Raw genomic sequence first — 22,500 nt, forward strand, 5'->3', positions numbered from 1 at the left:
CTCTTAGAGAATGTCTCAGTGGTATCGAAAAAGCTCTGGAAACCCTGAAGCAATGTGACCCAAATCCTGCCAGGATTAGCAAAATGGCTCATGACGTAAAGGGTCAAGATTTAACAAGAAATCTATGATGAAAAAACAAGAAAAACCAAAGTCCTCCATCTACTCAATCTTCAAGCCAGTCAGACATTCCGTTCCTGTCACACCTGCCGACCCTGCTACAGCTGGCCCTTCCACATCCGCTGCCGACAGTTCTACAGCTGGCCCTTCCTCCATATCCTCTTTCTTCAAACCAGTGAAACGTGCTGACCCTTCCACATCATCTTCCGACAGTGCAGACGACGATGTCTTTTCCTCGTCTGCACACTCAGCGGAAGATTGATTGACTGATTGATTGATACATTTATTGTTGAATTAATAAATAATTACAACAAAGGAGGAGGATGGGCCTTGCCACCCACCCTCTGGGCAAAGACTTAAGGTTAAAGTATCACAAAAATAACTCTGCACAGTATACACAACAAGAATACAAGTATTTCAATAAATAAATACACATATTGCACACCTTATTGCCTAAAATATCCTACAGTCTGGGAGCAAACTGAGGATATTCCCTGAGTATATCCCTGAGGGTGGCAGAGTCTAGGAGATGGTCAATGAGGCTGTACAAGTCATGCTGACCTTGTGGCCTAAATTTAGCAATGAGAGGACATTCCATGATGTAGTGATGCAGTGTGTGTCTCCTTGGTGTAGCACACAGCACACACCAGAAGCACTGACTTCCCAAAAGTATTTGTAGCCTTATCTGAGTCTCATTGCCACCCTGTCATGTGATGCAGTGTGTCTCCCGTAGGTGTAAGCACAGCTCTGGGAGACACGTGCATAGTGAAGACTAGATGAGTAAGGGCTGAAATCCCTACTGTTCCTTAGCCTCGGGAGGGATCTGATAAAATACATGACGAGTGAAAGGTGAATAAAAACTTTTTGTTTATTTCTTTTGCGCAGTACTTTACATTTTTTTTTTTTTTTTTTTTATTACTATTTTCATGTATTTTCATTTCTGTAGGGGTGACTTTTGACGTGCTGGAACGCATTCCCTATTATTACATGTTATAATGGGTTTGGTATACGGTAGTTTCGATTTACGGTAAGGTTTCCAGGAACGCATATGTACCGTATAACGAGGACATATATATATATATATATATATATATATATATATATATATATATATATATATATATATATATAAGAATAATGCAGTGAAGAATGAAGGGGGTAAAATAAAATTATTAGCACTGAAAATGAGAAGGATAGTGGCCGAGGATTATGCATTGCGTCACCATCATCAGTGAAGAGTACACACTGAAACATTGTGTTAACTCACTCACCATCAACCTCCGTATCCAATAATTCCCTGAGCAAGGCCCCTTCTAATTTGAAACCTGTTTGCAGAATCAGTTAACTTACTCCTTTCACGAGTTATATGGGTGCCCTTTCAGGTTTCTCCTCTCGGGATTGTCATAAATAACCATGGGAGTAAGATAACATCTGGGAAGTCACATGCTATTTTAAGGACTAAGCTAATAAGTTTTCCAAAGTCACCCCATCAATAACCTATGATCCTGTGAAGGCACCTGATACTAAAGGATTCTGGTCATTATACAAGTATACATATCCACCAACTGCGCAAGGTAAGCACAAGTGATTTAAAGATCTGAACCTTTGTCCAGGAGAACCAAGTAGTATCACACTGGAAAGGAAAATGTGAAATGTATAAATATTTTGATATTGCACTGGTTATAGTAGGCAGTGATTATGTCTCCTTGCAGCAGCTTATGACTCATCTCCCATTGGTGCTCCTTAATTTAGTAAGTGCAGTAGATGGTGAAAGAAAACACTTGACCTTTGCTGAGTAGGAACCCACAACTGTCATGAGAAGAACTGATTTTGAAGTATCCCAAGCTTCTTTTTCACCACTTCTGTAATTAATTTCTGCAAGTTTCTCATGACTAGAAAATAAGAAGTGACAAATGCCTTTATTTCATGAGGTAGCACAAGGATTAGACACAGAGCAATGGTATACCATATTTTGGAGCGATGGAAGCATTTTCCAGGAGGCCTGTAGGCATGACTTGATACATTATCAAGACACTGTAAGACACTACTTCAATGATATTGTGAAAATTTTTTGAGTGTGGCTTGCTCATTTTACTTTTTACCAAAAATATTATGATGAATGTAGAACATTAGGAAATGTTCTCCATGGTCTGATGTTACATATTTATCATTTACATGATGTTCTTATGCATTATGCTTGTGCCACACATTGCTAAACAAATGGGTAGGTTTTTAATAACAATGATGTAGAGGTGATAAGTTGACTTGGAAATAGGCCAGCAAACCTTAATGCAATAGAGAATACATGTTAAGTTATGAAATGCCTAACTTGTACTAGCCTCTGGCTGGTGCAATGGTAATGCGCAGGCCTGGCAATGCTAAGGTTGGCAAATCGAGCCTTGCTTGGACTCATGAGTAAAGCTGTTTAATAAGAGGTTACTGTTGTGGTTGGAGTGCCACAGTGGGGAATTCTGTTCACCTGGCTGACATTCTGGAGCATCAAATGTGATGGATACCAGAACTAAATTCAACAAACTTTAATGTTACGGGTACAGGAAACAAGTGCCCTTCCCTGATTTCCTTATGGAGCTTAATTATGCAGTGTTGGATCAAGACTATTTTCACTCACTGGCAACCTATCAAAGAGGTTGAAGGATGTGCTGAAAACAAAGGATGAAATGACAACCTCTATTAGGGTGAGTCTTTTTGGGGGGCTTGTCATGCTGTAGACACTTTTTAAGGCTTGTCAAGTACATCCCCACCCACTGTATATGAAGCTTTGAGACCCAATGTTCTTACCACATACATGAACAGACAGCTGTTCTCCAGATGCTCAGATATTGAGTCCCTAGGGTTTTGCCTTCTTGTGCTGAGAAGAATAAGTGAATCACTAGGACCTCCAACATTTTGCAAGAATTACATATCAACAGAAAACAAGGTCAGTGACACTGGTTTTGCCAAGAGATGTCCCACAATGACTTTGTCTTATAGCACCTAGTCCCAAGAACTGAAAAGTGATAGTGCAAGAATGCACTGCTGTCTCACTCAGTAGAGAGAGAGAGAGAGAGAGAGGGGGTGTCAGAAATGTCTTAAGTTTCAGTTCCTGAATTATACAATTGATGCTTTTTGTAGGAATCCATATGTTCCAGAGTGCTTCACAATGTATAGAATAAGATGCCTTCTTTATGTCAGCATATGCTGTAAGTAGACTATGTTGAAACATATTAATATTTCATAAGGACAAGGGAAGGAATATACTAGATTGGTTCATATCTTTGAAGTTGAAGTTTTAAGATATATTTATGACAAAGAACCAACCAAGGCCTAGCTAAAAGTAAGGTAAATAAGGATATTGACCATGAGAGAGAGAGAGAAAATCAAGAATTTAGGCCAGGGAAAAAAAATGTTATGAAGTTACTTGAGAGAGAAAAAGGGTTACCTGTTTGACCAAAGGGAAGATGACTTCGTAATTAGAAGTTCTTACTAGAGGAATAATTAGTGCTAGAAAAATTTATTCAGAAGAGAATTATCAATGATATTTCAAGGTTCAAGGACTATGAATTGAGAAGGTATGGATAAAGGAGTAAACTAAATAACTTAGGGAAAGATGTTCATTGAACTTTTTATGGGAGAGAAAAAAAAAAAAAAAAAAAGAATTAAGGGACCTAGAATAATTTAGAGATCAGGACAAATGGTTGATCTATGCAACACACTTGCTTCATTTTGTCTTTTCACTTTTTCATCAATTAGGTATCTTTTCTACATGTTTTCAACTCCCAACGGCTGCTTTTTCTTACTATACTTTTCACACCTTGCCAAAAATTTAATGAAATTGGTTAAAAAGGACCATATAGTAAAACAAGAGATAGAAGAAAATAGTGAAAAAATAGAGGTGATTGCACTTATGATATTGTATGTCAATGGTTGCCATGAAAAATGGTCACCATAAAGTTGTATGAAGATGGTAACTAACAAATATTAGTTTCTTTCAGAGTGAAAGAAACAAGTGTTGACAAATTGATCAAGCTGTCATGAGGGCTGTTATACAGAGGGTTCGACAAGCCTCTGTTTCAGGTGAATCAAGGTGGAGTACACTAATAATGAAAGTGAATATGGTGTCATTAGCTATCTGTATTTGATCTTAGCATTTGTACATTTGCAATGAAAATATACATTATTTCTATTTTTTTTTATTTTTTTATTTTTTTTCTTTTATCAGTGGGAGAAGATGTTATAAGTTCCATTGGAAGAGGCCTTTGTGTTCTGGTTGGCATCCATAAGAATGACACTGAACAGGATATAGAATACATGTAAGTGGTTTTATTACCTAAAAGTAATCTTGGTTACACAGAATTTATGAAGTAATTATTGAAATTTGCAGGTGATTACTTTTTCAGTAAAGATGAAACAACTACAAAAATTCCTGATGTTTCCTGTCTGCCAGCACAGTCCTGTGCCACAAAATCTTGGAATAAATTAGATTTTTTTTTTTTTTTTTTTTTTTTTTTTCTACAGTGGTACCTTGAGATATGAGTTTAATTCATTCTATGACGAAGCTCATATTTGAAAAAAAAAAATTTCCCATTGAAATGCATTGAAATTTCATTAATTGGTTCCAGTCTCCCCAAAAAGAGCATCACTATATATATATATATATATATATATATATATATATATATATATATATATATATATATATATATATATATATATATATATATATATATATATATATATATATATATATATATATATATATATATATATATATATATATATATATATATATATATATATATATATTTTTTTTTTTTTTTTTTATGTGTTTTCAGGTAAGAACAGTCGATTAGCTGGGGTGTACAAATATAGCCACCCACAGAAGATTTGGTGCTCTAATAATCACAGAACTCATTGACAATCCTGAAGACTTGAAGTTTTATGTAGGAGAGAGAGAGAGAGAGAGAGAGGCATAGGTTTGTTTATTTATTTACATTTTCTCCCCTTTGTGATAAGCATGGTGGAAGATGTAGGGAGGATAGGAGAAATTTGTTTTGCCCGTATCAGTTAGTACACATGCATACTTTATTTTATCAATGCATGAAAATTTATGAAATAACAGCAAAAGTTTATTTAGTGTTCTTACCTTGGACAGATTTTTTCAGCTAATGGTGGTGGTAAATGGTGGAGGAATAGGAGGGAGTGAGAAAAGGATGCAGGCACCATTATCATGTAAACATTAAACATATATTAAAACTGCACTTCCTTTATATATATATATATATATATATATATATATATATATATATATATATATATATATAGAGAGAGAGAGAGAGAGAGAGAGAGAGAGAGAGAGAGAGAAAGGGGGGGAGCAGTAAATAGTGTGAAAATGATGAAAGAACGATCACAGTGCATGAGATCCATGGCAAACACTAGATACTGGCTCAGCTGATGCTGGACTGATGTGCTGAGCTACCGACTGTAGCTGCAACATCCCCAAGCATGAAAATAAAAAAAATGACCAAATTGTAGATCGTATCTCAAGGTACCACTGTATTTCACAATTTACGGATATGTAATAATGATGCCAAAGTGCATCAGTTTTGTAAACTAAATGATATTGCTTTTTATAAACAGTGACAATATGATGGCTTAGTTGATCACAGGAATTTAGTGTTTTTTTTCTTCTTTCCAAGGTACGTATTATGAATTCTATAGTTCTTTGTCCAATTTTGTAAACCATTTTTTAAATTGAAGATTTCAGAATTGTTACATTAGTAAAATACGTAAAATTGAGCAAGGATCATAGATGATAAATTGGAGGTACAGCCTAATCATCAATTTTTCAGCACTGTATCTGAGGGTTGCCAGATTAGAATTAAGAGGTCTGGACTCTGTGCTCCCTCCAGTGTGTATTTCAGTACAGCACTAACTGTACTCATTCACCAAGCCTGGTCATATGCACTGACAAAATGTTTTTGTTAATCTCTTCTCAAATGTGACAATGTACAATCAAAACAGTTTATCAACAGTATATATATATATATATATATATATATATATATATATATATATATATATATATATATATATATATATATATAAATAAAAAAAAAAATAATAATAATAAATAAATAAAATAAATAAAAAATAATATAAAAATATAAAAAAATTAAATAAATAAATAAAATAACTGCAGTAATTGAAGGTCTGAATGAGAATAAAGTTGTAACTCATTATGCTACAATTCAGTGTTCCTTCTTGATTTTGTTGTGTTATGTGTGGAATCCCCCTCCACCCCTTCTCTTATGAAAGCATGATTTCACCAATTTTTGTCTTTCTGCTTGCCAGGCTAAGATGTAAGCAGGGAACTTCATTATCATTGAGAGCTTTACTATTGGCAGTCATGTGAAAGGTAACAGCTCTGTAGTTTTATTATGATAATTTGATGACACTGGATTCATTGTAATGTTGGCAGTATCAAGAGTATTAATTGTTACTCAAGAGTGGATTGCAAAATTCTGACTTTCCAGCATTAAGTTGCTGGCTCGGTCTTATGCACAGGAGATTCACTAGGCAATGCTTTTAATATATACTTTTGTCACTTGACCATAGTGATGAAAATTAGTAGCATGTCTGAAACAGTTTGTCAGAGTTCATTGGTTGCTCCTTGAAAATTGCGTCTGAAACCCATAGCAATAGTTTAAATGCATTTTACATTTCAACATCTATTAACTTTTTTTTTTCTCTTACTCAATATATATAGCTAAACATGTTTCCTTACCCTACAGAGTTAGAAAAATACTGAATGCTCGTCTGTTTGAAGATGCAAATGGGAAACGATGGCAACTGGGTGCAAAGGATGCTGGGCTCGAGATACTCAGTGTCTCTCAGGTTTGCAATATTTTTGTAGTAAAGAAATGATAGGTTTTTATTTTCACTTAATTAAAGAAGTGTTGATAATACAAAATATAAATTTTTAATAGTATCCATATCATATTATATATACGTAGTATGTATATATATTTTTTCTCTTCATTTATTTATTTATTTTACATTTACAGTTTACACTTTACTGTGAGCTGAAAGGTAACAAACCTGACTATCGTCATGCCATGACAGGAGAGTCTGCACAACAGTTTTACGAAAATTTCCTAGCTCAACTACGCAGGCAATATAAGAGTGAGATGATTAAAGGTATGATAGCAACAACATATTGATCTAAATTTCAGTCTTAAAGACTAATTATGTCCTTGCTATGGAAAACTAGCCTTTTTAGGTTATGAAACACCAATTGATAAATATTACAGTATTGTCATGTCATAATAACCTATGCAGTAGTTATTATAAGCCAAGTTTCCTGTGGTTTGAATATAAGACTTGTTTTCAAATATTTTGCAGAAATTGCCTTACTAGACTTTTAATTCAATATTTGGTTGATTTGTCAACTCATGATTTTACTTTACTGACAACCTTCTCATTTGCTTCCCAATCTGCTGCTTTAAGAGTAAACTTGAGAGATCATCACACCATATCTTGAATTTTCCATATTTAAGTGACTCCAGCTCATAGAAGCGAATACTTTAGTTGGTGAAACTATAAATGAACCATTTTTTATACCAATTTATATTTTCTTTGTATTGCTTTGCAGATGGGAAATTTGGAGCCATGATGAAAGTGCACATTGAAAATGATGGACCAGTGACAATTAATATTGACTCTCCTTCCCCCAAAAATAGTGAAAGACATGATACTGAATAACAGTGTAACATATAAATATTTATTCATGAGTAACCTGTATTTTTATTATGTTGTGATGTATGGTGCAACATACTCTCACATATACCTTTTAAAAAGGAGGAGACTGATCCCCTTGCTTTATTAGTTCTTTAAGTTTAAGTGGATGTCATCTCTGCAACCATATACTTGACCTTAGCAAATGCTGCTATGACTGCAGAGAGCTGTATCTTTTCAGATGCCCCAGCTGAAAGATGCCATTCTATCTCTGCCATGTCCTGTATTAGCTTCACTCTTGCTTCCACTGGAAATTCAACTGAAAATAGTTGAAGTTAATTGTGCTGCACACAAAATAATTAAAGAATGTAATTAATTTTTGGGATTGAATGTTTCATCAATGGACCAAAAATGTTTCTGATTTTTAAAATGCTGATCACTATCTTAATATTCTTCTTGAATCAAAACAAGACTATTGCCTGACATTCACAAAGGTTAGGAATCATGGTTCTATAAATTCATGTGTATGTAAAGAAATCATACCTGGTAAATGTCTGAATTAATTTCAATGCCTCTGAACCACAAGCCCCTTAACCCCAGAGAGAGAGAGAGAGAGAGAGAGAGAGAGAGAGAGAGAGAGAGAGAGAGAGAGAGAGAGAGAATGCTACCATCTTTCCCTCTCATCATGAAAGAACTATGGACATCTGAACTTATCTTGGGAAGGTATATGTGCTTAATTGTTACATCTGCTTTATACTGCTAAACTAACACAATCTGTGATTTCTCCCCACTGAACAAGATACACAAAAAGTCCTTGAACTTACTTCTGTGTGAGAACGTATGGAGTTCTGTTAAGATGTCATGAAGAGCAAGTCCTTTGGCCACTTTCAGTTCAGCCACTTCTGATCATATAGTTAAGATTCTTTAAGATTTTCCATATATAAAATTGAGAATATATAAATCCAGGAGACAAAGAGGAAACTTAAAAGAAACACTCACACATACACTAATATATATATATATATATATATATATATATATATATATATATATATATATATATATATATATATATATATATATATAAAATTTTAAGTAAAAGGATACTCTTGTAGGCAGTCTCAAATTCTTCATTCAACATCCAGTTCAGGATGTTGGTGATATCTGAACGTAATGGATGGCCTACACATAAATATACATTATCTTCTGTTACCTGAAAGAGTAAGCTTTCATAAATTACATGCTAAGAGGTTTAACCATGACATTAATAAATTACTTTTTAAAAGAATTAAACTGTTTAAGGTATTTACTAAATTCAAGCTCAAAGACAATTTTTGTACATACGTACTGACAAAATAGTACAGTAAGCCCCCACATTTAGCGATCCTATTAGTCTGCCGAAACTATCGCTAAATTGGAATTTTGCCAAATTTGAATACTACTTTAAATAGGGAAAAATACCAATCAGTCTTTCGTCCGCCCAAAGTCCCCATTTCGAGTCCCCATTTACAGCTGCAAAATAAACAAGCTTCCTTTGATACATTAGCAAACATACAATATATTGGTAAATGAATAGTTAAAACATAAAATTGAATGCTGTACTCACTATAAAAGGGGAGAATGAAAGCCTGGGGGGATGATAAATACAGGGTGGTGGTAGCGGCACACAGGTTTAGTGCCCGCCACCACCACTGGGGTCCTCTCCTCAGGCTGCAACCTCCCTGGCTACTGCAGTATCAACTTCTTCAAAGCCTAGGAATTCTGCATCTTGAGAGACTGGAGATATGTGAGCAGGAGGTGGTGCCTGGGGTTCCTCTGCAGCTGTATCACATGGTGGTGGATCATCCAGGATTTCAGCATCCTCATCGCCTAGAATATCAGCGAGACCCTGATTTATCATTCTTTGCCTTGCAAGCTGATGGTTGAAGTCTGTTATTTTTGCCAGTTGAGTTGATGCTAACTTCTTCTGGTAAAGCTCCCTGAATACTCCTGAGAACTTTTCTAGGTGTTGTGCAGCTTGTTCAATGTTTTCATCATCTTGTTTGAATTTGTTGGAGGTCTCTTCTTTTAAGATAGCACAGAGTCCTAGGATGTTGCTCAGTTCTTTAGTGGTGACCTCCTTATCTCCTGGTGTTGATGTTTCTTGATCTTCCACCTGCTGCTCATCCTCCTCCATCATCTCCTGAAGGGTAAGTTCCCTGGTTCTTTCTCTAACGATGTCAGCAACAGCCTCATTGTCCACTGCAACCATGCCAGGAACTTGTTGAATGGAATTTGTTGTCTGTTGGAGAAGTGTTTCTTGCTTCTGTCTCTCCTCCTCTTGCAGCTTTAAATGAGGCAGTAAAGGGCTCCCTCCAGCGTGTCTAATTGTCTTCAGAGTTATTTCAGACCAAGAAAGAGACATCAAATCAACCGCCTGCTTTATCTGGAATTTCTTCTAAAACTGCTTCATAGATACTAAAACATCTGGTGCAACAGGAGGTACTGCTGAAGTTGAGGCAACTGGAGAATGTGGGGCTTGTGGTATGGCCGGCTGTGCGGAGGTAGAGGCAATGGGAGATGCCGGTGATGAGGGTGCTGCTGATGGGTCAGGAGTTGCCACTTCCTCCTCCCCGCTACTCACTAACTTTTCAATGTTTTTCACCTCCTTTCGGCTGTCTGTTGCCCTTTTAATTTTATCAAGGAGATAGCCATAGAAGATAAGCTTCACGTTAGCAATAAGCTCTTGATCCAGGGGCTGTAGTTTCGCTGTAGTATTGGGGGGCATAAATACAACTTGGACAGCTGGGTGCTACCCAACCAGGAATTTTTGCATGGCCGGGGGCATTGTCAAGGAACAGCACAACCTTGAAGAGGATATTTTTCTTTTTACAGTGCCTCTTTGCATCGGGTACAAAATGCTTGTCAAACTAGATGACAGATATTGGGATAGTCATATATCCAGATGCATTATGAAGCCAGATACAGTTAGGCAGTTTCTCCATGTCACAATTTCTAAATGAATGAGGCTTGGCAAATTTGTATATCACCAGTGGCTTCATTTTACATTCTCCACTAGTGTTGCAAGTGAATAAAACACTGAATTTGTCCTTCGCCAGCTTGTGACCAGGTGCCTGCTTTACCTCTAGGAATAAATGTAGAAGTAGGGGCGCGACGCCAGTAGAAAGCGGTTTCATCATAGTTAAACACTTGTTCAGGGGAATAATTACACTCATCAATTATTTGCTTGGCCACAGGAATAAAGGCCTTGGCTGCCACGGCATCAGCAGAGGCTATCTCCCCTTGATAAGAAGCATGCTTTATAGAACACCTCTTCTTGAACCTCTGCAGCCACCCTTTTGAGGCAGTGAAGGGAGGAGGATTTTTAACCTTTTTCTTGGCACACACACCTGCATAATATTCTCTAGCAGTATGACGAATTTCCACATCACCAACACTTTGTTTTTCTTCAAGTCTACGTGTAAGCCAGTTCAGTAGAAAGTGTTCTGTTATAAGTAGCATGTGGTTTTTCACAGACCTCTCACGAATACCCCTAGAGGAGCCAGCCTTGGGGAAATACTTCTTTGCACTTTCAATATTTTTCTTAACTTCACTCTTGACCTTTCGAATGTTCCTCACTGTAGACTCAGGAACCCCTAAGGCCTTAACAATATCACAGGTTCTTGCTCCAGCTTCTATCATGTTTAAAATTTTCTCCTTGTCAGCCATTGAATAGGTCTTGTGCTGTTTACCTTTCCTATAATCATGCTTCTGCACAGCTTTCTTATCAGCAACATCGCCACCTTCACGAAAACCAGCACTCCCCAAACCACTAGTGAAGGTCATGGTGATAGTGAAACTTGCTAAACAGGGAGGATGGGAGCACAAAAAATGAGTTCACACGCTGGATTAACACACACAATAGCTCAAGTGTCGAGTGAGAATGCCGGAGGCACTCTGGGGCTGACGTCACAGCCAAACAGACACACGATTGGTTCAGAGCGAGCGGGAGGTGGGACAATTGGCTCAGAGCGAGCAGGAGCAAGGCCGCCTGGAGAACAGTGTAGCGTGGTACATTCGCTAAATATGAGAGAAAATCGCCAAACTTGAGGGCATGGCCTTTTTCCAGACAGTCGTTAAACAAGGGTTTCGCTAAATTCTGGGGCTTACTGTATGTATGTCCTTACTATTACATTACATTGTTTATAATTCTCATCTCAATTCACTCTGATCATTCTTTACTGAAAGTTTAAACACAATGAAATGAAAGAAATATGATAATCTAACACTCACTTCATTGAATGCCATAGATGTAGACTGAAGAATATTTAGGATCCTTCTCATGTCTCCACCAGAAAGGGTCAACAAAGCTTTTTTGCCATCCTCAGTCGCATTGATCCTGTAAAATATTTTTAGTAAGGGTTTAAGTTTTTACTAGATTTGCAGAAACCTTAAGTGTCTATTTCAACATGGCAGAGGAATAATTTCTGGATTCAACAATATAGTCAAATATCAAAGCTGTATATGGCGTATACCAATAATAACTGTTCTGTAATGTGCATCACCAGACCCTGTTGAAACTTAGCATAAATACTTAGAATCAATGTTCTGCAGCATTTAAATACAGTGCATCAAGATGTGTCATGAGAAGCAATTTTAGAATGTGTTTCTCCAGAGTACCATGGGAGTGCTGACCAACTTCAACAGTAAAAAAGCTGATCACCAGCAACTCTACTCAAGGTGAAAACTCTCATTTAATGACTAAAATTAGGCAAAAAAATACATAAACAGCTGTTAACTTACTCTTCTTGTTCTATAACATAATTCAGCCTGGGAAGGATCTGCTCTGAAGTAAGGGGTCCAAATCTGAACCGTGTACAGCGGGATTGGATGGCAGGGATAATCTTGCTTAAATAGTTGCAGATGAGACAAAATCGAACATTTTCAGTGAACTTTTCAATTACTGGAGAGGAAAAGGTAGTGATGTTACAACAGTGAAAAAATTTTGTTGATTGGACACACACACACCTCATTTTGAAAGAGAGGTCTAATTAAAATGTACAGGATTTTATCAACAACTGAGAAACTGGACTGCAGGCAAGAGATTACACAGAAGTGTAAGAGGTTATGGTCTGAAAGGGAAGAAGGGAGTATACATAAAGGATAGAAAAAAAGGAACAGCTTTCCACAATGAAGCAGAAGAAACTTTGTTGAATCCTGAGTCACCTGTAGTAAGATGAAGATCACTTTGCAGTTCTTTTAGAGGTCTGACACCACTGAATTATCAAAAAGCAAGGAACTGCATCTTCATGAATCAGTTTTTTAGGAATAATGACTAAAGATTTTTGTATTTTGGGTCTATAAATTGCAGGAACTAAAAATCTTTACCACTTCTAATGTGCAATACAGTAATACTCCGCTTAATGAACGTTCGTTTAACGAATTTCTGGTTTAACGTACTATATAAAGTTAAACCAAAAATCTGCATAACGTACAACCACATCCGTTTTAGCGAATTTTCTGGGTTTGAATTTGCCGGGTGAGGGACCAAATGCGGTAGTTTCGCTGTGATTGGCTGGCTCCACGCCTCTGTCTCTAGCGCTCCTGGAGCTGGATCCAAGATTCTTTAACAACGTCAGAGCAACCTCTTGCAGCGAAATGGCATCCATGAACGCTTGGAGGGACGGTGACAAGGTTGCTTTCAGGTTGCTCTGAGGTTGCTGGGAACACCACCTCTGGAGGTGGTGTTACTGTCTTATAATATGCATTTATGTTCACAAAACAACATTTGTATTAGCTTTTAACAAATCTTTCCCCCAAGAAAGGATTGTTTTGTAATGTATAAAGTGAAATCTTAAATGGAATACCAAAAAATAAAGCAGAGATAAGATGAGCTACAGACGAAGCGGGAGACTCGCAGCCACTTGGCCACTTCTTCTTGTGACCCTTTTGCTTGCGTGTTACTTTCATCATGATGTTTATGTTTCCACTCCTCTATTGCCTGCTATAATGGATATCATATCTTAGTATTCATAATATACGCTCATGCCATGAGGATAACCTCGACTTCGTGGCATTGAGTGACTGAATTATTAATGAAATACCGCAGTATTTCATTAATAATTCACTATCATTCAGTGCCACAGAGTCAAGGTTATCCTCGTGGCATGAGCGTATATGAATACTAAGATATGATATCCATTATAGCAGGCAATAGAGGAGTGGAAACATATATCATGGGGAAAGACAACACGCAGGCTAAAAGGGTCACAAGAAGAAGCGGCAGAGTTGCCGCGAGTCTCCCGCTTCGTCTGTGGCTCATCTCATCTCTGCTTAATTTTTTGGTATTCCATGTAAGATTTCACTTTATGCATTACAAAACAATCCTTTCAAGGTTTGTAAAAAGCTAATAGAAATGTTGTTTTGTGAACATAAATGCGAGAATGTGAGAGAATTTGTACATAGCTCCTCTAACTTCCAATGACTCATATGACATCATACAAGTAGTGGTACACCGGTGGCCCAATATGCTGCCAAACGTATATATAATTTTTATTTTTTATTTTTTTAACCCATGTGGTATGTTGGGGACCAGCCCAGAATGCATCCCCCACTATTTCCATTATTTCCTATAGGAAAATTATGCCCGCTTAACAAATTTTCGCTCTACGAACAGCTTTGACACCCCCTATCCTGTTTAAGTGGAGTATTACTGTATTCATCAAAGAATAAAAAGTTTTAAGTGACATTTTTATTTGAGGTTAAAAAAATTGAAAACACACTCATAATATAAGCTATAACAATGCCATTCCCCTCAAAATTCATTTAAAATATTTTTGATAGAATATTATAATACAGGCAACCCCCGCTTAATGAAGGTTTACAACAAAATTTCTTTACAACGAAGTTTTCCTTTTACTACCATCTGCTCGTTTAACGAACACCAAACTCGCTTTAATGAAATTTTATCCAGGTAATTTTTTCCAAGTTTGAAAGCCCCGCCGTATCACACAAGCCGACAGGCTTTTGAATACACCAGTGCCTCTCGTGGACAGAACGCACACCACTCACTCCCCTAGTTCAAAACAATAACAGCGTCAGCAGCAGCTTGTCTTCCCTCGCTCTACATGCCACCAAAACGCCCTGCAATGTCGCCTAGCGTTGCTAAGAAGACCAGGAAGTCTCTTACTCTCGAAGTGAAGCTGGATATTATTCACAGACACGAGAGGTGAAAAAACTAATAGCATTGCTTCCCACCATGGCTTGACTCCATCTACTGTCTACCATTTTCAAGTCAGCAGACTCTATTAACCCATACAGAGTCAGAGACGTACGAGATACGTCGGCTACTCTGAGTGAACCGGGTGTCAGAGACGTATGAGATACGTCGGCGAGCTTCCTCATGTTTTCGGAGGTATTGCATCCTCAAAACCTACCATTATACTGCCATCATACACTGTAGACATTGCTCATGCTGCCTCCTCGTCCCTGCTAACATGAATGCTTCCTGTATTTATTTATTACATATCTGAACTTTAGCAGTTTCTGCTGCCTTCAGCTCGGTGTAGCGGGAAACTGACGCCTCAACTCCACTAATATGAATGAAGCGTAATTTCCATTACTTACTCTTACCATTTCAGATGTTTTTGGTAACTGTTATATTGTGGTAGTGAAAACTTTGTATGACATGAATAAGAATTTTCCAATCGCTTTGTTATAAGGAAAAACAAGTACATATTACTCGGAAAATATTTGCACCACGAAAGGCAACACTCCATCACGATATCTCGTGTCTATTTTTAGCCACAAACACTCCCAAACAGCAAAACATGAAATGTTGTTTTTCTTTCAACTCAGGAACGATATTATGCATGTGTCCAACTCGGGGATCGACTGGTGAGAAACGAGGAAGGGAATAAACTAGTCACATGAGGCTTTGCTAAGTCGATAACCTTAGCGCAAAACATCTCGCACCAATTAATAAGGCTGGTGAAATCTATATCTTCCTTGCGAGCTAAAAGAACCACCTGAATTCGTGACTCTACAATGGATAAAATGGAAAGCCTTGTGGAAATGTGGTATATAAGTTTTGTATGCGATACAATCATGCACCCTTTGTTTACATTCCACAGGTTGCCAGCTAGCGTATTTCCGCTCCACTCTCCCTCCATTCATAAATTTAAGATCATCAACATTATAAAGTTACTTACATACATACATTAGTGTACATTATAATGACTTAGTCTTAAATTAAACTGCTTAAATGTTTAACTTCATAATTTTTACTTTCATTAAACCTTTTACTGTACTATGATGCACTCTCACTTTGTTTACTCCCAATGGAAGCTCAAGTCAGGGGTTAAACTTGTTATGATTGGTTCGCTTAACGAAGGGTTTTTAAGAATGTAACTCCTTCGTTAAGTGGGGGTTGCCTGTTTGTCCTTTACATATAGAAGAACCCTTAAACAGAGTTATAAAATACTTTAGAGTCTCTAAGAATGCAGTATAAATAAACCCTTTCACCTTAAAATAAAATGAAGATACTTAAAAACACACTTTTCAACTGATACATAATTCTTACATAAATATTCTTTTCTCCAAATATTTTTTTAATTGTCTGTAAACTTAGAAAAATCCACATAGCAAAAATTTAAAGCATTTTAAGTTATTAGGAATGCATCATGAATAACAAACTATTTTCATTTTAAAAATAAGATGAAGATACAGGCAACCCCGCTTAACGAACGTTCACACAACGAAATTTCACTACAACGAACATTTCCTTTTACTACCATAAGCTTGTATAACAAACACCAAACTCACTTTAACAAAATTTTATCCAGGTAATTTTTTTCAAGTTTGAAAGCCCCGCCGTATCACGCAAGCCAACAGGCTTTTGAATACACCAGCGCTTCTTGTGGACAAAACGCACACCACTCACTCCCATACACTTAGTTCAAAACAATAATAGCGTCCAGCGCCAGCTCGTCTTCCCTCGCTCAACATGCCACCAAAATGCCCTGCAACCAGCCCTGCAATGTTGCCTAGCATTGCTAAGAAGACCAGGAAGTCTCTTACTCTCGAAGTGAAACTTGATATTATTCACAGACATGAGAGGCGAGAAAACTAATAGCATTGCTCGCCACCATGTCTTGACTCCATCTACTATCTCTACTATTTTCAAGTCAGCAGACTCTATTAAGAAGGCTGGTGAGACCGTATCTTCCTTGCAAGCTAAAAGAACCACCCGAACTTGTGACTCTGCAATGGATAAAATGGAAAGCCTTGTGGAAATGTGGTACATAAGTTTTGTATGCGGTACAATGATGCGTCCTTTCTTTACATTTCACAGGTTGCTGCCTAGCGTTTTTCCCACTCCACTCTCCCTCCCTTCATTAATTTAAGATCATCAACATTATAAAGTTACTTACATACATACATTAGTGTACATTATAATGACTTAGTCTTAAATTAAACTGCTTAAATGTTTAACCATAATTTTTACCATTAAACCTTTTACTGTACTATGATGCACTCTCGCTTTGTTTACTCTCAATGGAAGTTCAAGTCAGGGGTCAAACTTGTTGTTCATTTAACGGAAATTCACGCAACAAAAGTTTTTTTAGGATCGTAACCTGTTTGTTAAGCTGGGGTTGCCTGTACTTAAAAAAAATCACTTTTTCAACTGATACATAATTCTTACAGCAATATTCTCCTTTTCCAAATACTTCTTGAATTGTCTGTAAATTTAAGAGGAAAATCTTTTATTGCAAAAATTCTTAATTCTTTTATACATGTCTGGACCTGCATTAAAAATACTTTGTAAATTTCATTTCAAATATTTTTGTCTGATTGTTAAAATATGTTTTTCATTAAGAGAAGAAAACTTATGCAGTTATAAAGTGTTTTAGAGTTCCTAGGAATGCATCACAGAAAACAAAAAATTTTCACTTTAAGTTAAAATGATACTTAAAAGCATCACTTTTCTCTTTAAAATTTTATTTCAAATATTTTTGCGTGATTATTATGACATGTTCTTTACTTAAAGAAGAACCATTAAACACAGTTATAAAGTACATTAGAGTTCCTAAGTATGCAGTATTGATAATAATCTTTTTTTCACTTTAAAGTAAAATTTTACCACTCATGAATACTGACAAACCATTTAAGAAAAAAAAAAAAAAAAAAAATAAATAAATAAATAAATAAATAAATAAATAAGATAAATAAATCAATCAGAAAACTTGACCACTTTATGATATTTGTTTGTACTGTAAAATATCAATATATCAAATTAAATGGGATTCAAGCCATTCCAATAAAGGTAATAGTGACATGCAACCCTAGATACTTAAAGTATTCTATCCCAACTGGCAATCTGTTCAATATTTGTCCTCTAGATGCATTTCATTACTTTAAAGCTTAAACCTAATCAATATAAAAAGGAATTACCTCTCCTTAATGCATTCTGAGCATCATTAGTCATAGCATCAGCTTCATCCAGTATGACCAATTTGAAACCTGATTTGAATATGGTCCGTGTACTGGCAAAATTCAAGATCCTTTCCCTTACAACGCCAATACCACGATCATCTGAGGCATTTAACTCTAAAACCTGAAATTATAAAAGGAGCATCAATATATACTTACAGTATATATATATATATATATATATATATATATATATATATATATATATATATATATATATATATATATATATATATATATATATATACTGTATTTTACGGCTTACAAGAAACTCAGCAATTTAGATTGAAACAGAGGGAAAGACAGAGACAGAAGGTAAGGAGTTGAGAGAGGTTAGGAGGGGAAGCTACATCTTTAATTTATCTATTCTTGTACAAATTTTTATATATGTATACTTCTTAATTAATAATTAAATCTTTTATTTTAGCAGAGTGTTGAATAAGGTGGCTTAAATGTTCAAAATATTTTTTTTCATATCATTAAAAGAATAAATTACCAAAAAGGGGAAAAAAAAGGGGGGGAACTAAGGGTCTCGCAGGCAAACTGCTCTCAGACTCTCAGTAATGGACAATTTGCAGTAATAGGCACCCCCTCATTGCCAAAGAGCCCATTATCTATCTATCTATCTAGCTATATATATATATATATATATATATATATATATATATATATATATATATATATATATATATATATATATATTTTTTATGCAGAAGAAAAAAAAAAAGCCCACTTGAGTGCTGGTTCCCTAAGAGTAAAGTAAAGAGTTAGCCAAAATTAAGGAACAAATGTCTTGATACCTCCCTCTTAAAAGAAGTCAAGTTGTAGGAAGACAGGAATACAGAAGCAGGTAGGGAGTGCCAGAGTTTACCAGAGAAAGGTATGAATGATTGAGAGTACTGGTTAACTATTACACTTGGGAGTTGGACAGAATAGGCAAGAGAGGAGGAAGAAAGTCTTGTGCAGCAAGGCCACAGGAGGAGAGGAGGCATGCAGTTAGCAAGATCAGTAGAACAATTAGCATGAAATAGCGATAAAAGAAAGAAAGAGATGCAACATTTCAGCGGTGAGAAAGAGGCTGACGATGTATGTATGTATGTATGTGTATTTACCTAGTTGTAGTTTTACAGGGCCTGGGCTTTATGCTCGTGTGGCCCCGTCTCCATATCTACACTTATCCAATCTTACTTTAAAAGTGTGCACACTCGTTGCAGACACTACTTCTTCATCTAAACTGTTCCACGTCTCAATACATCTCTGCGGGAAACTATATTTTTTTTATATCTCTCAGACATCTTCCCTTTCTCAGCTTTTTACTATGCGATCTTGTGCTTGGTGTCATATTCTTCTCTCAGGATCAGTTTCTCATTATCCACTTGGTCCATTCCGTTGATCAATTTATAGACTTGTATCAGGTCTCCTCTCTCCTTCTTTGTTCCAAGGTTGGTAGATCCATAGCCTTTAGTCTCTCCTCATATGTCATCCCTTCAAGTTCTGGGACCATTCTTGTAGCCATTTTTTGTAGCCTCTCCAATTTTCTTATGTGTTTCTTTTTATGAGGGGTCCACACTACTCCTGCATATTCCAATCTGGGTCTTATTATAGTATTTATCAATTTCTTCATCATTTCTTTGTCCATGTAGTGAAATGCTACTCCAATATTCCTTAGCAAATTATATGTTTCTCTAAAAATTCTATCAATATGGCTTACTGGTTGATTGTTTTCTTCCATCGTCACTCCTAAGTCCTTTTCCTTTTGACTTTCTCCAGTTCTACTCCATCTCCCATCTTATAGATTCCCACAGGTCGTCTTTCACTCTTTCCCATTTCCATGACATGGCTTTTGTTCACATTGAATTCCATTTCCCACTTCTTACTCCATTCCCAGATCTTATTTAGGTCTTCTTGCAGTATTTCACAATCCTCCTTTTGCTTTATAACTCTGCACAGTTTCGTATCATCCGCAAACAAATTTATGTAGCTGTTCACTCCTTCTGGCATGTCGTTAATATAAATGAGGAAAAGTATTGGTGCCAATACTGACCCCTGTGGCACTCCGCTTTCTACTGCTCTCCACTTGGACTTCATATCTTTAACTACCGTCCTTATTTCTCTCCCCCTCAAATAATTTTCTATCCATCTCAATGTGCTTCCTTTTAAGCCACCCTTCTCCTCTAACTTCCACAGTAATCTTGCATGTGGCACTTTGTCAAATGCCTTTTTTAAATCCAAATAGATGCAGTCAACCCATCCTTCTCTCTCTTGTACTCTATCAACTATTCTAGAATAGAAACTCAATAAATTAGTTACACAAGACCGTCCTTTTCTAAAACCAAATTGGCTATTTGATATTAATTTGTTGTCTTCAAGGAACTCGATCCATTGTTTCTTTATTATTCTTTCACACATCTTGCATATTACACTAGTTAGTGATACCGGTCTGTAATTTAAAGGTTCTTCTTTCCTTCCGCTCTTATATATGGGAACCACCTCAGCTCTTTTCCATTCTACTGGCACTGTTCCATTTTCTATTGAGCATTTTATGATGTTGTATATAGGACTTGCTAGTTCTTCCCTACATTCTTTCAGTATTCTGCCTGAGACTTCATCCGGTCCCATTGCCTTCTCTTCATCCAGTTCCTTCATTAACTCTTTTATTTCAAGCTTGGTTACTTTAATCTCTTTCATATAGATTGTCTCTCTATTACCCTGTGGCCTCTCAAATTTGGATTCTTTAGTAAAGACCTCCTGGAATTTTTATTTAATAGTTCTGCCATACTTTTGGGTCTTCCACCATCCCGTTCTCTCCTTTTAACCTTTCTATTGTTTCTTTTGCCTAATTTTTCCATTTATGAATCTATAGAACAATTTTGGTTGCTCCTTACATTTTTCGACAATATCTTTTCAAGTTCTTTTCCTCTTCCTTCCTCACCTTAACATATTCATTTCTCGCTGCCTTGAAGTTTTCCTTGTTTGTTGGATTCCTATTTCTCCTCCACCTTTTCCATGCTCCATCTCTTTTCTCCTTTGCCCTTGCATTAAACCAATCTTTCTTTCCTTCTTCTTTTGGTCTATATTTTGGGACATATTCCCTGACTCCTGTTTTGTATATTTCCAAAAATAAGTTATATTTGTCTTGCATTGTCTCTGAGTTTTCCATCTCCTCCCAGTCTACGTTTTTAAAATAGTTCTTGAGATTCTCAATATCAGCCTTTCTGTAATTTAATCGGTCTCCTTTGTATGAATCGTCTCTATCTTCCTTTCCTTCTTCTATATCTATTTCTAATATTGCATGGTCACTCTTTCCCAATGGGCACTTATATCTTATATCGTCATTCATTTGTATACCCTTGTAAAAACTAGGTCCAATCTCCGGCTCGTCGTTTCCTCTGAATCTTGTGCATTCCTTTACTCTCTGGTCCATCATATTGTCTATCATTAGGTTCAAGAATCTTTCTCCCAGGCTTCTTCCCCATACCACTTTCATAATTTTCCCAGTCCACTTCTTTACAGTTGAAATCTCCTACTAATATCACTTTTCTCCTTTCTTTAACGATTCTCATTAGACTCCTTATTGTGTCATCTATCATGTCTTTATATTCTTGATTGGTCCATGAATTTGTTTTTGGTGGCACATATGTTACAATGATTGTTAACTCTTTTTTATTAATATGCATCTTAATATACAATACTTCTGCTTTTCCTTCCCACATTCCACTTGGTTGATCACTATCTCCTTCCTTAACATTATCATGACTCCTCCTCCTCCTTTACCCACTCTGTCTCTTCTCCATACATTATACCTATTATCCAAATCTATTATGATTGCCTCATTTAGTTTTGTTTCAGCCAGGCATACAATATCTGGATTTTCTTTCCTTATGTAATCTCTTAATTCTAATTTACTTGATAAAACCCGTCTATGTTCGTATACATCATTTTTAGTCTTTTGCCTTTATCATTTTTAGTTAAACTTGTTCCACTTTTTCTCTTCCTTCTCGTTTATATACCATTTCCTTATCCTGTCTCCTAGAATTCTCCAAAAATGCCTTCTCTCCTCTTCTGACCTTTCATTATTCTTTTCCTTACTGCTGCTGCCAGTTCATTGTATCTCTTCCTTTCTTCCTCATTTCTATTTTTCTTTATATAGATATCCTTGCAGCCTTCTGTTTCTCTAAG

The 22,500-nt window shown here is 36.3% G+C and overlaps 2 protein-coding genes across 10 annotated transcripts in view; one reads left to right on the plus strand and one right to left on the minus strand.

Annotated features, from left to right (window-relative positions):
* LOC123505917 (D-aminoacyl-tRNA deacylase-like) overlaps window positions 1-7,911 on the plus strand; it is a 27,344-nt gene extending 19,433 nt beyond the window's left edge. For 3 of the 9 annotated variants that reach the window (XM_045257778.1, XM_045257779.1, XM_045257780.1), the window contains 5 exons: window positions 4,110-4,191; window positions 4,337-4,427; window positions 6,909-7,011; window positions 7,182-7,314; window positions 7,769-7,911. In XM_045257778.1, the coding sequence (XP_045113713.1) occupies window positions 4,149-4,191; window positions 4,337-4,427; window positions 6,909-7,011; window positions 7,182-7,314; window positions 7,769-7,878 (480 nt within the window). In that variant the 5' untranslated portion in view covers window positions 4,110-4,148 and the 3' untranslated portion in view covers window positions 7,879-7,911. Of the gene's footprint in view, window positions 1-4,109; window positions 4,202-4,336; window positions 4,428-6,468; window positions 6,533-6,908; window positions 7,012-7,181; window positions 7,315-7,768 lie in introns of those variants that run through there. The other 6 variants (XR_006675315.1, XR_006675314.1, XR_006675313.1 and 3 more) reach the window with 6 other exon arrangements.
* The window catches only part of LOC123505919 (replication factor C subunit 5-like), a 17,766-nt gene continuing 3,149 nt past the window's right edge, over window positions 7,884-22,500 (minus strand). The window contains exons 4-9 of the mRNA XM_045257781.1: window positions 18,283-18,445; window positions 12,634-12,793; window positions 12,124-12,229; window positions 8,959-9,064; window positions 8,676-8,753; window positions 7,884-8,170 (exon numbers count right to left, since the gene is read on the minus strand). Coding sequence (XP_045113716.1) covers window positions 8,013-8,170; window positions 8,676-8,753; window positions 8,959-9,064; window positions 12,124-12,229; window positions 12,634-12,793; window positions 18,283-18,445 — 771 coding nt within the window. The 3' untranslated portion in view covers window positions 7,884-8,012. The remainder of the gene's footprint in view (window positions 8,171-8,675; window positions 8,754-8,958; window positions 9,065-12,123; window positions 12,230-12,633; window positions 12,794-18,282; window positions 18,446-22,500) is intronic.

This window comes from Portunus trituberculatus, chromosome 18 (genome assembly GCF_017591435.1).
Source record: "Portunus trituberculatus isolate SZX2019 chromosome 18, ASM1759143v1, whole genome shotgun sequence".
Lineage (NCBI taxonomy): Eukaryota > Metazoa > Arthropoda > Malacostraca > Decapoda > Portunidae > Portunus > Portunus trituberculatus.